At 50.2% G+C, this 13,210-nt stretch overlaps 1 protein-coding gene across 3 annotated transcripts in view; it reads left to right on the top strand.

Annotated features, from left to right (window-relative positions):
• TMPRSS13 (transmembrane serine protease 13) overlaps positions 1-11,796 on the top strand; it is a 28,423-nt gene extending 16,627 nt beyond the window's left edge. For all 3 annotated transcript variants that reach the window (XM_033206015.1, XM_033206014.1, XM_033206013.1), the window contains 8 exons: positions 760-852; positions 1,789-1,832; positions 2,571-2,733; positions 3,718-3,890; positions 6,741-6,839; positions 8,364-8,506; positions 8,658-8,810; positions 10,185-11,796. In XM_033206015.1, the coding sequence (XP_033061906.1) occupies positions 760-852; positions 1,789-1,832; positions 2,571-2,733; positions 3,718-3,890; positions 6,741-6,839; positions 8,364-8,506; positions 8,658-8,810; positions 10,185-10,211 (895 nt within the window). In that variant the 3' untranslated portion in view covers positions 10,212-11,796. The remainder of the gene's footprint in view (positions 1-759; positions 853-1,788; positions 1,833-2,570; positions 2,734-3,717; positions 3,891-6,740; positions 6,840-8,363; positions 8,507-8,657; positions 8,811-10,184) is intronic.
• Positions 11,797-13,210: the final 1,414 nt, after the last annotated feature.

Raw genomic sequence — 13,210 nt, 5'->3', positions numbered from 1 at the left:
GCATATGCAAAGTGTCATGCCAGGGTGTCATGCAGGGGTGTACCACGTTCTAGAAAGATATATAAATTCCACGCAGAGAGTAGAACACATTAGAATCACCTGCCATGCTTGTGAAAATGCATCTTGGAATCAGAATCTCTGGGATTAGGACTTAAAACCTGCTCAGCAAACATCCCAAGGTGATTCTTAGGCACACTGTGTTCTGAGATCCAGTAGGCTTGCCCTGAGGTTGTCACGCTTTAATGTACAGCTCAGTAACCTGGGATTCTTTAAAATGCAGACTCTGATTCAATAGGTCTGGGGGGGTGCTGCTGCTGCTTATTCATAGATCACAGTTTGGATAGAAAAGGGCTACACTGGGGTTTGTCAAACTTGAGTGTGCATCAGCATCACTAGAGAACCTGTTAAAATGATGATCACTGGGCCCACACCCAGTTTCTGATTCAGAAGCATTGCTAATATTAATAACTTCCCAGGCAATGGTAATGCTACCAGTCTACACTCTGAGAAACACTGAGTAGTGCATAGGGCTGGGGGTCTTGGAGGGGAGTTGGGGGAGATAGGGGGCAGTGGTGGAATATGTGGGGGAGGGGCTGCACTTTATCGCGCCTTGACTGCTGCTTGGAGGAGTTGGCCACCATTCAGACCATCACAGTCTGGCCTCTGTCAGCAGGGCTGGTGGGGCTGTAAGCCTAGTGGAGGACTTGGGATGACCCTGTCTCCAGGAGGCTCATTCTTCTCCCCTTTCCTCCCTTGTAGTGCTTACCGGACAACCGAGGTTGCCCACAGGGATTTTGCCAACAGCTTCTCAATCTCAAGATACAACTCCACCATCCAGGAAAGCCTCCACAGGTATGGTGGGGCAGGCAGGCTGCCTGTTTGTGAGCAGGGGAAGGAGCGAGTGGGAGGGGGTCTTTGAGTCAGGGAGCCCCCTTCCCTGGCTTTTCTAGGATCCAGCCTCCAGGAGTCCACCGTGAGTGTTCAGGGGCATCTTGGAAACAGTCCTTATTCACCAAACTGCCTCCTGACTTAAAAATTATTGTTTGAGGCTCAGTGCTGAGAGCAACTGGAGACCAGGGGTGCCCCTGAGAGTTTACCTGGTTGTCAGCGGCAATTCACGAACCTTGGGACCTCCAGTCAACCAGGTGTTTGGACTGAGAGCTGCTGCAGGGAGTGGACCTGGATTGGGGCGGGAGAAGCATCACTGGGGTTGGGGACAGGGTAGAGAAGTAGGGGGCTGCCAGGTGCAGGTATCAGGGACAGGGAGGGCCATGTGGGAAGCATCGGAGGTTTGGGGGTTCTGCCAGCTGGCATTGTTTGCTCTGCAGAGGGCAGAGAAGAAGCCAGGCTCCAAGAGAAGTAATGGTGAAGGAAGGGACATGAATTTGCTGCATCTGGATGCCTGCTCTGTGCTGCGTGGTTTCTGCATCTGCGTTGAGGAAGTGTGTCACAGGAGCACCAGGCCATCTGTTTAGCCGTGAAAAGATGCTGGGACAATGAAGTCCTAAGTTCAAAGAACATGGATCTGGGCCAATGTCTGCAATCTGCCACAAGAAAACTAGTTGAGGGGATGAGAGTGATGATTTGCACTAAACCACTGCCATTCTGGACAAAGCACTGGAAGGGAGAGTGTCACACATGAAGGAGAAGCTCAGAATCTCCTGCTTCCTGTGCAAAGGGTAGCTTCCTTGGAAACAGGATAGGAACTGAGCAGGAATCAATCAGGAAGCCTTCCTGGAGGAGGTAGCTAATATACCCTTTACCCACTTTCTGTGTCTCCTCCTGCAGGTCTGAATGCCCTTCCCAGCTGTATATCTCTCTCCAGTGTTCCCGTAAGATATTCTTCTTCTTGGATTGTGGTCAATGTCGTGTGGGAGTAAAGGGCAGAGGGGCAGAACTCCTCCAAGGGAGGTGTTTGGCACTGGAGTTCAAGTCAGGAACAGTGTCTTAGTCAGCAGGCCTGCTTCAGGGCTGGAGTCCCTGTAAGGCACCGGTACACCCAGGATAACATTTCCCCTTCTCCTGACTCTGGCAGGGGCTCAGCCCAGCAGCCTCTTATTCCAGGGAAGCTGTCTGAGTCTCCCGTGCATCAGGGGAAGTGTATTCTTCCTATGTTTAGAAACAATAGAGACCCCCATTATAATGCTTGTCAATTCAGGGTGACGTTAGAACTGGTCTGCGTTCCTGTGCTCCTAATGGCAGTCCTGAGACTTACCATCGTGACCCCAATGCCTGGCACAATGCCCAAAGCTTGGGACACTTAGAAAGCATTTGTCAAATCAGTGAAAGAATGAGTAAAGGAGAAGAAAGAGGAACCTGCCTGGGGTCAAACTTCCCACTGAATAATCCCAGAAAACCACCCCACCATGTGGTGGCAATGCTCTCACGGGAACTGCTGTGTGTAGCAGATAAGGGAGCAAAGCCCATCCGTGGGAGGGTGGGTGCCCTTCAGAACGGGGCTACCTGAGCCTGTCCTGGCCCTGGGAGCACGGCAGAGGCATTCTGATCAGGAGCTCGGACAGAACCCTGGGAAAAGCAGGGTTCACAGTACATCTACTCCTTCTCCCCAGACTGCGGACTGAGGGCCATGACCGGGCGGATCGTGGGAGGGGCGCTGGCCTCGGAGAGCAAGTGGCCTTGGCAAGTGAGTCTGCACTTCGGCACCACCCACATCTGTGGAGGCACGCTCATTGACGCCCAGTGGGTGCTCACTGCCGCTCACTGCTTCTTCGTGTAAGTGCCTGAGAGGCAGGTGATTTGACACTGCCCAGGGTCAGGGACCACCAGGAAGGACTGGCTGCAGATTGACTTCTTCGTGGAGGAGGACTCTGGGTGTGAGTCCAGCCCCCATGGGCCAGTTGGCACTAGTGTAGCTTGGGTGTTCACTTGGTCCTGAGAGTGTGGATCGGGGGTGTTTGTTCTGAGCTAGGCCCAAGGATGAGAAAGTCCCATTGATGGCCCCAAGGGAGAGAGGCAGGCAGGAAGAGGGACTAGGAGCCGACCCCTGAAGAACAGGGTGAAATGCAAAAGACTTTGGGTTTGTTGCTGCTTCCTGCAACTGGAACGCATAGCAGAGGAGCCCCTAGTTATCCCAGAAATTGAGGGCTAGGGATTGCAGGGAGAGCACTGTATCAGCTTCTAACAGTCACCAGCTGACCTCGTGTCTGGGGGCCCACAGCCCAGACTGGTGGGCAGGAAAGAGCTCTGAGACCAAGCCTCAGGGGCACTGGTCTCTCTAATAATGAGTTCAGCATGTTACTTTGTCCTGTCTGAATTTGCTGAGGGTAATAATACTGAGATCTTATCAGTACAAGCCCTTGACCCTGCCTGTTGAGTGAATCTGTGCCCCTATCCCTAGTCCCAGCACCTTCTGCAGCCCTGTGACTTGCCAGCATCTGTCAGTTCATATCAAGGCCCCAGAGCTTCAGCATGGCAAAAGTCAAAGACTCTTATTTGATCCTTGGTGACTTGCAGAGGAGATAGTGGGGGGTGAGTGCCACACAGAGGTCTTACTCATCATTCCCTCTTTATTACTGTAAGGTGCAGAGCTGCAAGCTCATAATTTTTGAGGGGCTGTGGGGGATTGCTTTGGCTCCAGTGATAAGATAGAGGGTTCCCTCCAGAGGTCATTTTATCCATCCTCCTGCCTCCAAGCTGATGCTGCCAGTGAACGCTGCCAGGCAGGTACTGGACCACACTCCTCTGTGGCTCTTGCAGGACCCGGGAGAAGGTCCTGGAGGGCTGGAAGGTGTATGCAGGCACCAGCAACCTGCACCAGTTGCCTGAGGCAGCCTCCATCGCGGAGATTATCATCAACAGCAACTACACTGACGAAGAGGACGACTATGACATCGCCCTCATGAGGCTGTCCAAGCCCCTGACCCTGTCCGGTGAGTGAATCTGCACTCGCCGCTCTCCTGTCCCCCAGCCCCAGCACCCTCTGCAGCCCTCGCGCTTGCCAGCATCTGTCAACTCATATGTGGGCCCCAAAGCTTCTGCATGGCAGAAGTCAAAGACTCTTAAAGATCCTTACATGGAACACTTCTGTTGTATAATTAGGGAAACTGAAGCCCAAGGGCTATAAATAAGTTTGCTCCAAATGACACATCTCACATTACAAACTGATGACAGAGTCAGTGCTTGGGTACTGATCTTAATCAATAGATTGAATTCTTTCACTGATATTAACTGAGCACCTAGAGGCCAAACACTATGGTAGGCATTTTACACATAGGATTTCATTTACTCTTCACAACCAACCCTGTGGAGCAGGTACTACTATGAACTTCATTTGACATATGAGGAAATAGAACTTTACAGAGAGATAATTACCCGAGGCCACAAGTGATAGGTGGTAGCTCTGGGACTGGAACTAGGTCGATCTGATTCCCAAGCAATGCTCTCCCCACCTGGCTCTAGACTGGCAAATTGCTTACCCTGCAGTCGAGAACATAAGCTGAGTACACATTCAAACAGCTAATTGCTACAACATTGTTGCTACGGACCAAATGAGGCTACACAAAGGAAATGCAGAGGTTCTCAGATGATCACTGTGGACAGGGGACCTCAAAGAAGACTTCATTCATTCATTCATTCATCCATTCACTCATCTGTCCACTTATCAAATACTATGCGTCTACTATATGGCAGTCCTATAGTACAGTTGCAAATAGAAATAAAATGGGTGACATACACCAAGACGACCAGTAGAGGTCAATTATGCGATGTTTTGGGTGAGCGGGGAGCTATGGTGGCATAGGCGGGAGCAACTAATCATCCTGGGGAAGCTCAGCAGAGGAAGGATAGCCAAGGTGGGTCCTGAAAAGTTTGGAGAAGACAGGTAATGGGGGCTCAGGGAGGACCCTGAAGAATGGAGCCAGAGCCCCCTGGCATAAGCAGTTTTACAGGTGGAAAAGGGAGGAGGAGTACCGGGATTTCTGGAAGCCTTGGAGGACTCTCTGGTTAGTCTAGCCATTCTCGTGCTCTGAGCTTGTGAGCTGGTGTTTCCTCGCACATTAATTGTGGAGGCGGTGTCTATCACGAGTCAGAGCAGTTAGATCATCAGAGTGGGGTGAGGAGGAGGATCCCTGGCAAGAGCTCGGTTGGGCAGCGCTAGCCCAGAACCACGCCCACGCAGCGTCACTCCCACTAGTAGCCACGCCCCGACACGACACGCCCACCAGCCCTTCTGCAACTCCAGCCTTGTCTGTGGAGCCCAGAGCTGAGGTGAGGGATGCCCGCTGCCCCCTGCCCTGCCGCTCAGCACACAGGAAGAGCACAGTCTGCAGGACCAGAGCAGGCCTTCTCACCTTGTCAAACCCGGGCTGTATTTGGCTAAACATCCAAATCTTACCTCTCACCCACCCCCCACCCCTTAATATTATTTGAAATTCCAAAACTAAATAGTTTCTAAAACCGAATGAAGGCTATTCTCACATTGCGTATGCTTTTCAAATAGACTCTGATAGGCTTTTGGGCAGGAAGCAGACCCTTAGTCTGAGAATCACAGCTCAGATGTATGTAGTCCTGTGGCCAGAACATGTGCCCTGATTTTTGGTTTATAAATCAGTGCAGATTTTCTTAAGATTTCTTAAACTCATTTAGCAGGTAGAGCACTAGAAGTACTTTCGTTTGTGAAAGTTCACTGGTAAATTTAATTTCCCCATAAAAAACAGTGAAATATGTAACAATGGATCATATATCAGTGTTACATGTTTTTAAAACTTTACATCTCAAAAAGGGGCAGAGAAAAGAAATCCTATTTTGCATTTTTGTTAATAATGCATGCTATTCCTTCATCTATTTTTTGTTTACTCTCTAGCAGATAAAACTAGGGTAGACACCAATGTTTAAAGCCTAATTCCAATTTATGGGAGAAGAATTTAAAATCATCCTTCCCATCTACCCTTCCTGCCTTCTCTCTCTCTCTCTTTTTAAACATTTATTGAGCACTGAATATGTGACAGGCATTATCTTAGGTGCAGAATACTGCAGTGAATATAACAAATGGTAGAGAATACTGCAAACATTCTATCAACTAATATTTTCCTCCTGCAAACTCAGGTGTGTTGGTCAATGCCCTGGTCCCCCTAGAGACACCAGTCCTCAGAGCTTATGAAGTGATATATAACAGTGACTTCTAAATATAATATTTCCGAGTGTGGGATCAAGTTAGCAGGAATTCTGTGGTCTGTGTCTCTAGGAATGTGTTTCCTGTTTGGAGAGATTTCTTACCTTGTGCTGGGCAAACATTTGGAGGGACAGCCACAGGCCCTGGACAACCAGTGGGTACCCTCACCAGACCAGGCTGGACATACTGCTGAGATGCAACTGTCATAATATCTGGGTCTTAGCCTGCTGCTGTTCCTTGTTCTAATGGAAAGACATGGAAGAGGCTCTGCCAGGAGAGACTCTCTTTGTGGGGAGAGACCCTCAGCTGCCCAGTATCAGCTTGTACAAGGGAGCTTCCAAGGCTTATGCATCTGACCACAGGGCAACCTCTGAAATCAGAATGGCTTTCAGCCTCTGGTAGCCCCCAAAGGCTGGTGGGTTTTGATAAAGTGATCGAGTTTCGTGTCTGGTCAGTCCAAGGTTCTGGAGGATTCAGAACCACTCTAGAGTCAAGGATTAATGTTCTAGGAGCCTCCTCCTTGCCCCCAGAGTGGTTCTGCTCCTTCTTCCTCCCCCTGCTGAAAGTCTCAGCCTTGTTCCTTCACTGACATCTGGAGGTCTTGTTGCAGCTCACATCCACCCTGCTTGCCTCCCCATGCATGGACAGACCTTTAGCCTCAATGAGACCTGCTGGATCACAGGCTTTGGCAAGACCAGGGAGACAGATGGTAAGTGGCAAAGATGCTTGGTTGTGTGTGTGTATTCATGTGCATGTGTGTGTATACGTGAGTGCGTGTAAGCAATGTGTCTGGGTATACAGATGAGAACCTATGTTAATGAGAGTTTGGGTATACAGATTCACGGGCCTGGGTGTGAATATGTGTGTATAGACATCTGAGTATATGCCGGTGCGGTCGCTGTGACAATGCCTTCCGGTCAAGACCACCTAGAAAACTGCTGTGGTTGAACCAGTTGAGTTCATTGCTCATTGCAATGAGAGAGAGCACACCATGAAGAACCACGGAGCATCTCAGCAACAGCATGTTAGAGAGGACTGCTCATAGGATTTGGGTGGCTTGGGGAGGATTCAAATACGTAGGACTTTTCTCTAAATTGGATGGTGTCAGGAAGCAGGGGTTACTCTGTGATTGGGAAGCTTAATAACCTTGTCTAGAGGCCGGGCACGGTAGCTTGCACCTATAGTCCCAGCACTTTGGGAAGCCAAGGTGGGAGAATCACTTGAGCCCAGGAGTTCAAGACCAGCCTGGGCATCATGGCAAAACCCCATCTCTACAAAAAATAGAAAAATTAGCTGAACATGGTGGTGTGTGCCTGTAGTCCCAGCTACGAGAGGGGCTGAGGCAAGAGGATCACCTGATCCCAGGGTGGATAAGGCTACAGTGAGCCATGATCATGCCACTGCACTCTAGCCTGGGCGACAGAGTGAAACCCGTCTCAATTAAAAAAAAAAAAAAATTATCTAGGAGCTCTAAGCGGTAAGGAAGCAGCAGTCACTCATATTGGCCAGGAGAGGGGGATGTTTGGTACTGTTGTGATTTGCAGATGCCCTTGTCTTTGGCCTTAAACAAGATGATGAAGTGGTCTTGTTTTTACGTCATCCCAATCACAGAGTGCCTTGTCCTGTGAGATGGCTTACTTTGAGCAGGATGACCCGGCAGTTAGACTCAGGGCACTGCCATGCATTGAGACCGCTTTTCCCTCCCTCCGTGAGGCAAAGCGACGACTGATCTGGGCACAGCCTTCTTCTCGTCTTGTCTCCATACTCTACTACCTGTATGACTGTGGGCAGGTCACTTCTCCAGCCCCAGGCTTCCCCACCTGTAAATGGATTAATACCATCTGCTCTCTTTAGGACACATAGCTTCCAAAAACAAACAAAGCAATGTATTCAGATGCTTAAACAAAGCCATGTATTCAGGTGCTTTAAACGTAGGCAAGTGCTGTGCAACATGTCGCGTAGCCTGATAGGCTTGTGAGTGTGTCTGTGTACATGGATGTCTCTGTTTCACGTGCAGCGAGCTGTGTCTTGTGTGAGGGCACGTGTGTCAATATGTCCTGGATGTCCAACCACAGAGGGCCTTCCTTGGGTCGGAGCCAGGCACAGGCATGGCATCCTCCATTCCCAGGAGGCTGTGATTCTAGGTCTTGGGGTGGCAGCTGGACCACCAGGAAGCTATCCAGAATCTCACTGGCTTTCCATCCTCTGTCTCCTCCACCCCACTTCACTGAAGACAAGACATCCCCCTTCCTCCGGGAGGTGCAGGTCAATCTCATCGACTTCAAGAAATGCAATGACTACTTGGTCTATGACAGTTACCTTACCCCGAGGATGATGTGTGCTGGGGACCTTCGTGGGGGCAGAGACTCCTGCCAGGTGAGGGTACCTGGGGGTGGGGCTCAGGTCCCAGCACCCTGGGGATGGGGGAGGCTGGGGTGTTGGGGCTAATGTGGGAATTGGGACCCCACCCTTTCCTGCTTACGGACTACCTGTCCCATCCTGCAAATGTGCCCCCTCTTCTCTGTAGGGAGACAGCGGGGGGCCTCTTGTCTGCGAGCAGAACAACCGCTGGTACCTGGCAGGTGTCACCAGCTGGGGCACAGGCTGTGGCCAGAGAAACAAACCAGGTGTGTACACCAAAGTGACAGAAGTTCTTCCCTGGATTTACAGCAAGATGGAGGTAAGATCCCTGCACCAGGACACTGCACCCAGCAGACTGGGAACTTCCTAAGGTGGGGACCCTGGAGGAGCACCCAGGGTGTAGGCAGAGATCCCCTCAGCAGTCTCGTATTCGGGGTGTTCTGGACAGTGTCAAACGTGATGCCTGGGGTCAATCCCAGCTGCCTGTGTTTCTTTCCCTGCTTTTCTTCCCTCAAAACAGAGCTCAGAGAGTTGCAAAAGGGTGGGCCTAGAGGCTAGGCAGGCAGTTGCTAGGCAGATATTGCCCCAGAAGTAATTTTTTGTGTAAGGTTGCAATGGACTTTGAAAACGTTTCAGTTTCTGCAGAGGGTTTTGTGATAGTTTTTGTTATCAAGCATTTATGCATGAGAACCCGCTCTTCATGGCCTTTCCCAGCTCTGTTTGCTGGAGTCTTTTTAATTTTCTTTTTGTTGTTGTTGTTGTCTTTTTTAAAAAACACAAGGGACTTCATTTTGACTCTGACAACTTTCACAGCTGTCACCAGAATGCTCCCTGAGAACTACAATTCTTTCCCTTTCCCACTTAAAATATTTCAACAGCGCCTCACTACTATCGTAAAAGAGTATAAAGTAATAAAATAAAAACTTCTTTTATGTTTTTTGACTTGCTTTAACCTACGTCCAGCCTCAGAAGTCATTGTTCAGGTCAAACTGAACCACAAACTCTTCAGTGTGCGCCTTACCTTGCCCTTGGCCTTTGGAATACTTGATCCACCCTAGAGAGGCCCCTCTCCCACTTCTACCCTCTCATCTTCCGTTTTTCTTACTGAAGAACTCTGACTGATCTATCAAAATCAGCCATTTACAACGCCTGGAATATCCTCGGTATTTACTATAAATGAAGGATGAATGAATAAACAAATAAATGTAAAGAATAAAAGGTGGGCCTAACCTCGGTGCCGGCCCCAGTGCCACTCTCCTCTCCCAGGGATGACCGAGGTGTGAGTTCACACAGGCCACTGGCGGTGGAGTGATGGGAGGCCTCCCTCCATGGCAGGAATTTGGGCATCAGGAACCAGGGATCTGCCTGCAACTCTGCTGACCCAGTTGAGACCCTGCCTTCTCTGGGCCTTCAGCCTTTAGCTGCAAAGCAGAGGTTGCTCTGCCAGCCCTCCCCTTCTCTGCCTGGGGAACATGGGAGGGCTCACACAGGGGGAGCAGGGAAGGCTCCAGAAATCTAGTGCAGAGAGGCCCTCCAAGCCTGCATCCATCCTTTCCTTTTACTGTCCCTCCTTGGAGAGGCAGTGCTAGGTGACAGCTGGGCTGAATTATAGGTTCTGAACCCCAACCTTGGGCTTCTGCGCTCCCCGCCCGCCCAGCCCACCATCACCTTCTTCTCCCGTTCTCTTCCTCAGAGCGAGGTGCGATTTGGAAAATCCTAACCAGCTGGCCTGCTGCTCTGCACAGCACCGGCTGCTGTGAAGACTCTGGCTACAGTGACTGGCCATGTGTGGCATCATCTGGGCTAATGGCCACCAGGCACCATCGGACTCTCATCTCCACTGTCTGCTGTCTGTGTGTGTGTGTGTGTGTGTACATAGTGTGCATTGCCACTCTCGAGTTTTTCAGAAACCAGCAGAGCTGTCAACTCTTCTCAAAATCCCAGGCTGGAAATTACCTGGAGACAAGAGCCTGAGTACTGTGGATGTTCCTACAGGGGTGTCCATAGATGGATGGAGGAGGTGGAGCCCAGAGCCCAAGGAAGGGCCTGGAATTCTTGCTTCTCTGACCCTCACTTACAGACTAGCCCAGTGTGGACAGATGCCAGCAACCCAGGTGACGCCATTGCTGTCCCGGGATGGATCGCAGGTTTTGGTGGATGCAGCTTCCCTTTGCCTGGACTGTCTTCTGGGGAAAGCTGCTCCTGTTGTTGTTATAAGCATCGAGCCCTCACCCAGACCTCCTGCTGGTGCCGTAGATGTCCGCAGTTGAGCTGTGCTATGGCTAACCAGACTGACAACTGAGATGAGGATTCACTGTACTCATTTGGTCACAAGCTGCTGGGGCGGGTTTTATTTTATTTTATTTTTATATTTAAGAAATGAAAATACGGGTATTTTTAAAGATTCTCCAAAAACTCCAGGAGCCTTGACAGCTAGCATCAATCAGCCCAAGACCCCCAGGGGACTCATGGGAAGTGTCATATTTTAAGAATCCTACAGAATATTTCTGGCCTCAAGGGACTGGATGAAGAGACTGGACTGAGTCCCCAGGATAGACATCTCCCAAGTCACTACAGCATCTGGAGCCCCTAGGAGATACTCAGGGAAGCAAATACTCTTTTGGACTGGCAAGCAAATCCGACATGACGAGGTCCACAAACTGTCTCTGTATCCAAGGGCCCTGACAAAGGCATGAAGAAACGGATGCTGTTCCTGCATAGGCTCCCAAGGGCCCCAGGGAGGTCCAGGTGGAGAGCATCTCTCATTCCCAGGGACTGTCCTGGGACTTTGGAATTTCTTCTCAGCTTTCTCCACCTCTCAGTTTCTCAGTTGTTCTGGAAACATAATACTGACATAAAAACTGCCATGGAGAGAAACCTAACGTGGTCCCAGGCCCTCCAGGCAGCCCTTCTGAAGGATCCAAGTGGACCATGTTCCTGCAAATCATCAGTGTGCCTGGACTCACCAGCTAAAAGCCTAGGCCTTCCACAGCCTTTTCTCTGGGGCACCTATTCCTCTGCCAGCCCTGCTTCCCTCACCTTCCTTGGGCCCGTCAGGGTCTTTTGTGGTGCTATGGTTCTCAGAGGCAGGATCCAAGCAGATCAGCCCAGCCTAGCCCAGCTCAGGCAGGCCGTGGCCGCTCAAGGGAAAGACTGCCCCAGAAGAGCAGGCTGGAGAGGCTGGGCAGGGGCTCATGGGGCTAGGTACACTGGGGAATGTTAGCAAGACTGGGAAGGCGGCCACATTCCTGTCTGCAGCAGCCCCCACTGATGGTCTTCAGCAATAAAAGTTGTGTGACCTGAGATATCTGTCTTTGGATGTTTTACTGGTACCCTAGGTAACAAATTGAGGTTGCCCACCCTAGTGGCCAGACACTCTTGGTTTTGGTTCTTAGTTTTGTTTCCTCGTCTCTGGGTTCTGCTCATTTAGCCATACATTCATGTATTCATCCATTCACCAACTGCATCCGTACCTACTCTGTGCCAGGTACTCATACTAGGCCCAGAAGATGCAAAGGGCATGACAGTATCCTCAAGGAACTGGGTCATGACCCAATGTGATGGAAGCTGTGATTGAGTGTGGACACCATGCTTGGAACATGCTCAGAACAACCACCAGCCACACCTAGAGATGTCAAGGAAGCTTCACAGAGAAGGTCAGGTTTGGAATAAACCTTCACAAAGCAGGTGGGGGCAGGGGAAGGGCACTCCAGGGCATGTTCTTACCCTCTTCCTCTTCCTCCACTTCTGCCTTTGCTGGCTTAACAACAGGTGTGTTGACAAGGAAGCCCCAAAGCTTACTCAGCTATTTCCAAGAGAATCAGATGGGTGGTCCCACTGGCCTCTTCTGAACAATCTACCCCTTCTTGCTTTGCACTTTTCCTGTGTTTACCATATTGACCTCAACCATTCTGAGCCCACTGGTGAATCCCCAGCTCCACCTCCGTACCCCCATTCACCAGTGGGCTCATAGTCCCCAGCACACCAGTCACAAGCACAGAATTCTCCAGGTTTCCCCACACGCATCCAGCCTCTGGACACCCTGAACTTGATTGCCTTAGTCTTTCATATCAATGCCAGGGAAAGTCCTTCTTTTGATTCCTTTCTTGCTCCATGTGCACAAGAAGGTATGGGGGAGGTGGCAGGTGCCACGCTTACTATATTCCTAAGAGGAGTGACACTGACTGTAATAGATCCCACAGTTTCTCACCATTTCAATGGTTTAACTTAATTGAAGTTTGTTTCGCATCCATGTAACAGTCCAGTAAGGGTGTTCTGATCAGAGGGAGACTTTCTTCCACAAGCTTTTTCCATCTTGGGAGCTTGTCATCCACATTGTTGTCTACTTCTAGCCAGAAAGAAAATATAAAAAAGATTCATTCAGTCCTTAAGTGCTCTAGCCCAGAAGTCATTTTCACTGACATTTTATGGGTACAGACATGTCATATGTGTCATGTGGCACCATCTAGACAAAGTTGTGCTGGGAAAGGCAGTCCTTGGCAGATTCCCCTGCAGGAGACAGCACTCATTTCGGAAGACAACCAGCCATGTCCACTCACCATAGGAAGGTGGCTGCATCCTCAGAAGCCCGGCCTGGGCAGAGACTTACGGCTTAGGCCATTTCTGTTTCTTTCCCCTTAGAAAGCAGACACTTTCCCTTCTCTCTCAGGGGATTCCTAGGACATAAATTGATTGGCAGGGGTGTAAGGGTATGGGAAC

Source organism: Trachypithecus francoisi, unplaced genomic scaffold (genome assembly GCF_009764315.1).
Source record: "Trachypithecus francoisi isolate TF-2019V2 unplaced genomic scaffold, Tfra_2.0 Lachesis_group8, whole genome shotgun sequence".
NCBI classification, from domain to species: Eukaryota; Metazoa; Chordata; class Mammalia; order Primates; family Cercopithecidae; genus Trachypithecus; species Trachypithecus francoisi.
Note: the sequence above shows the minus strand (reverse complement) of the source record. Positions and strands in the feature narration are given on the sequence as shown.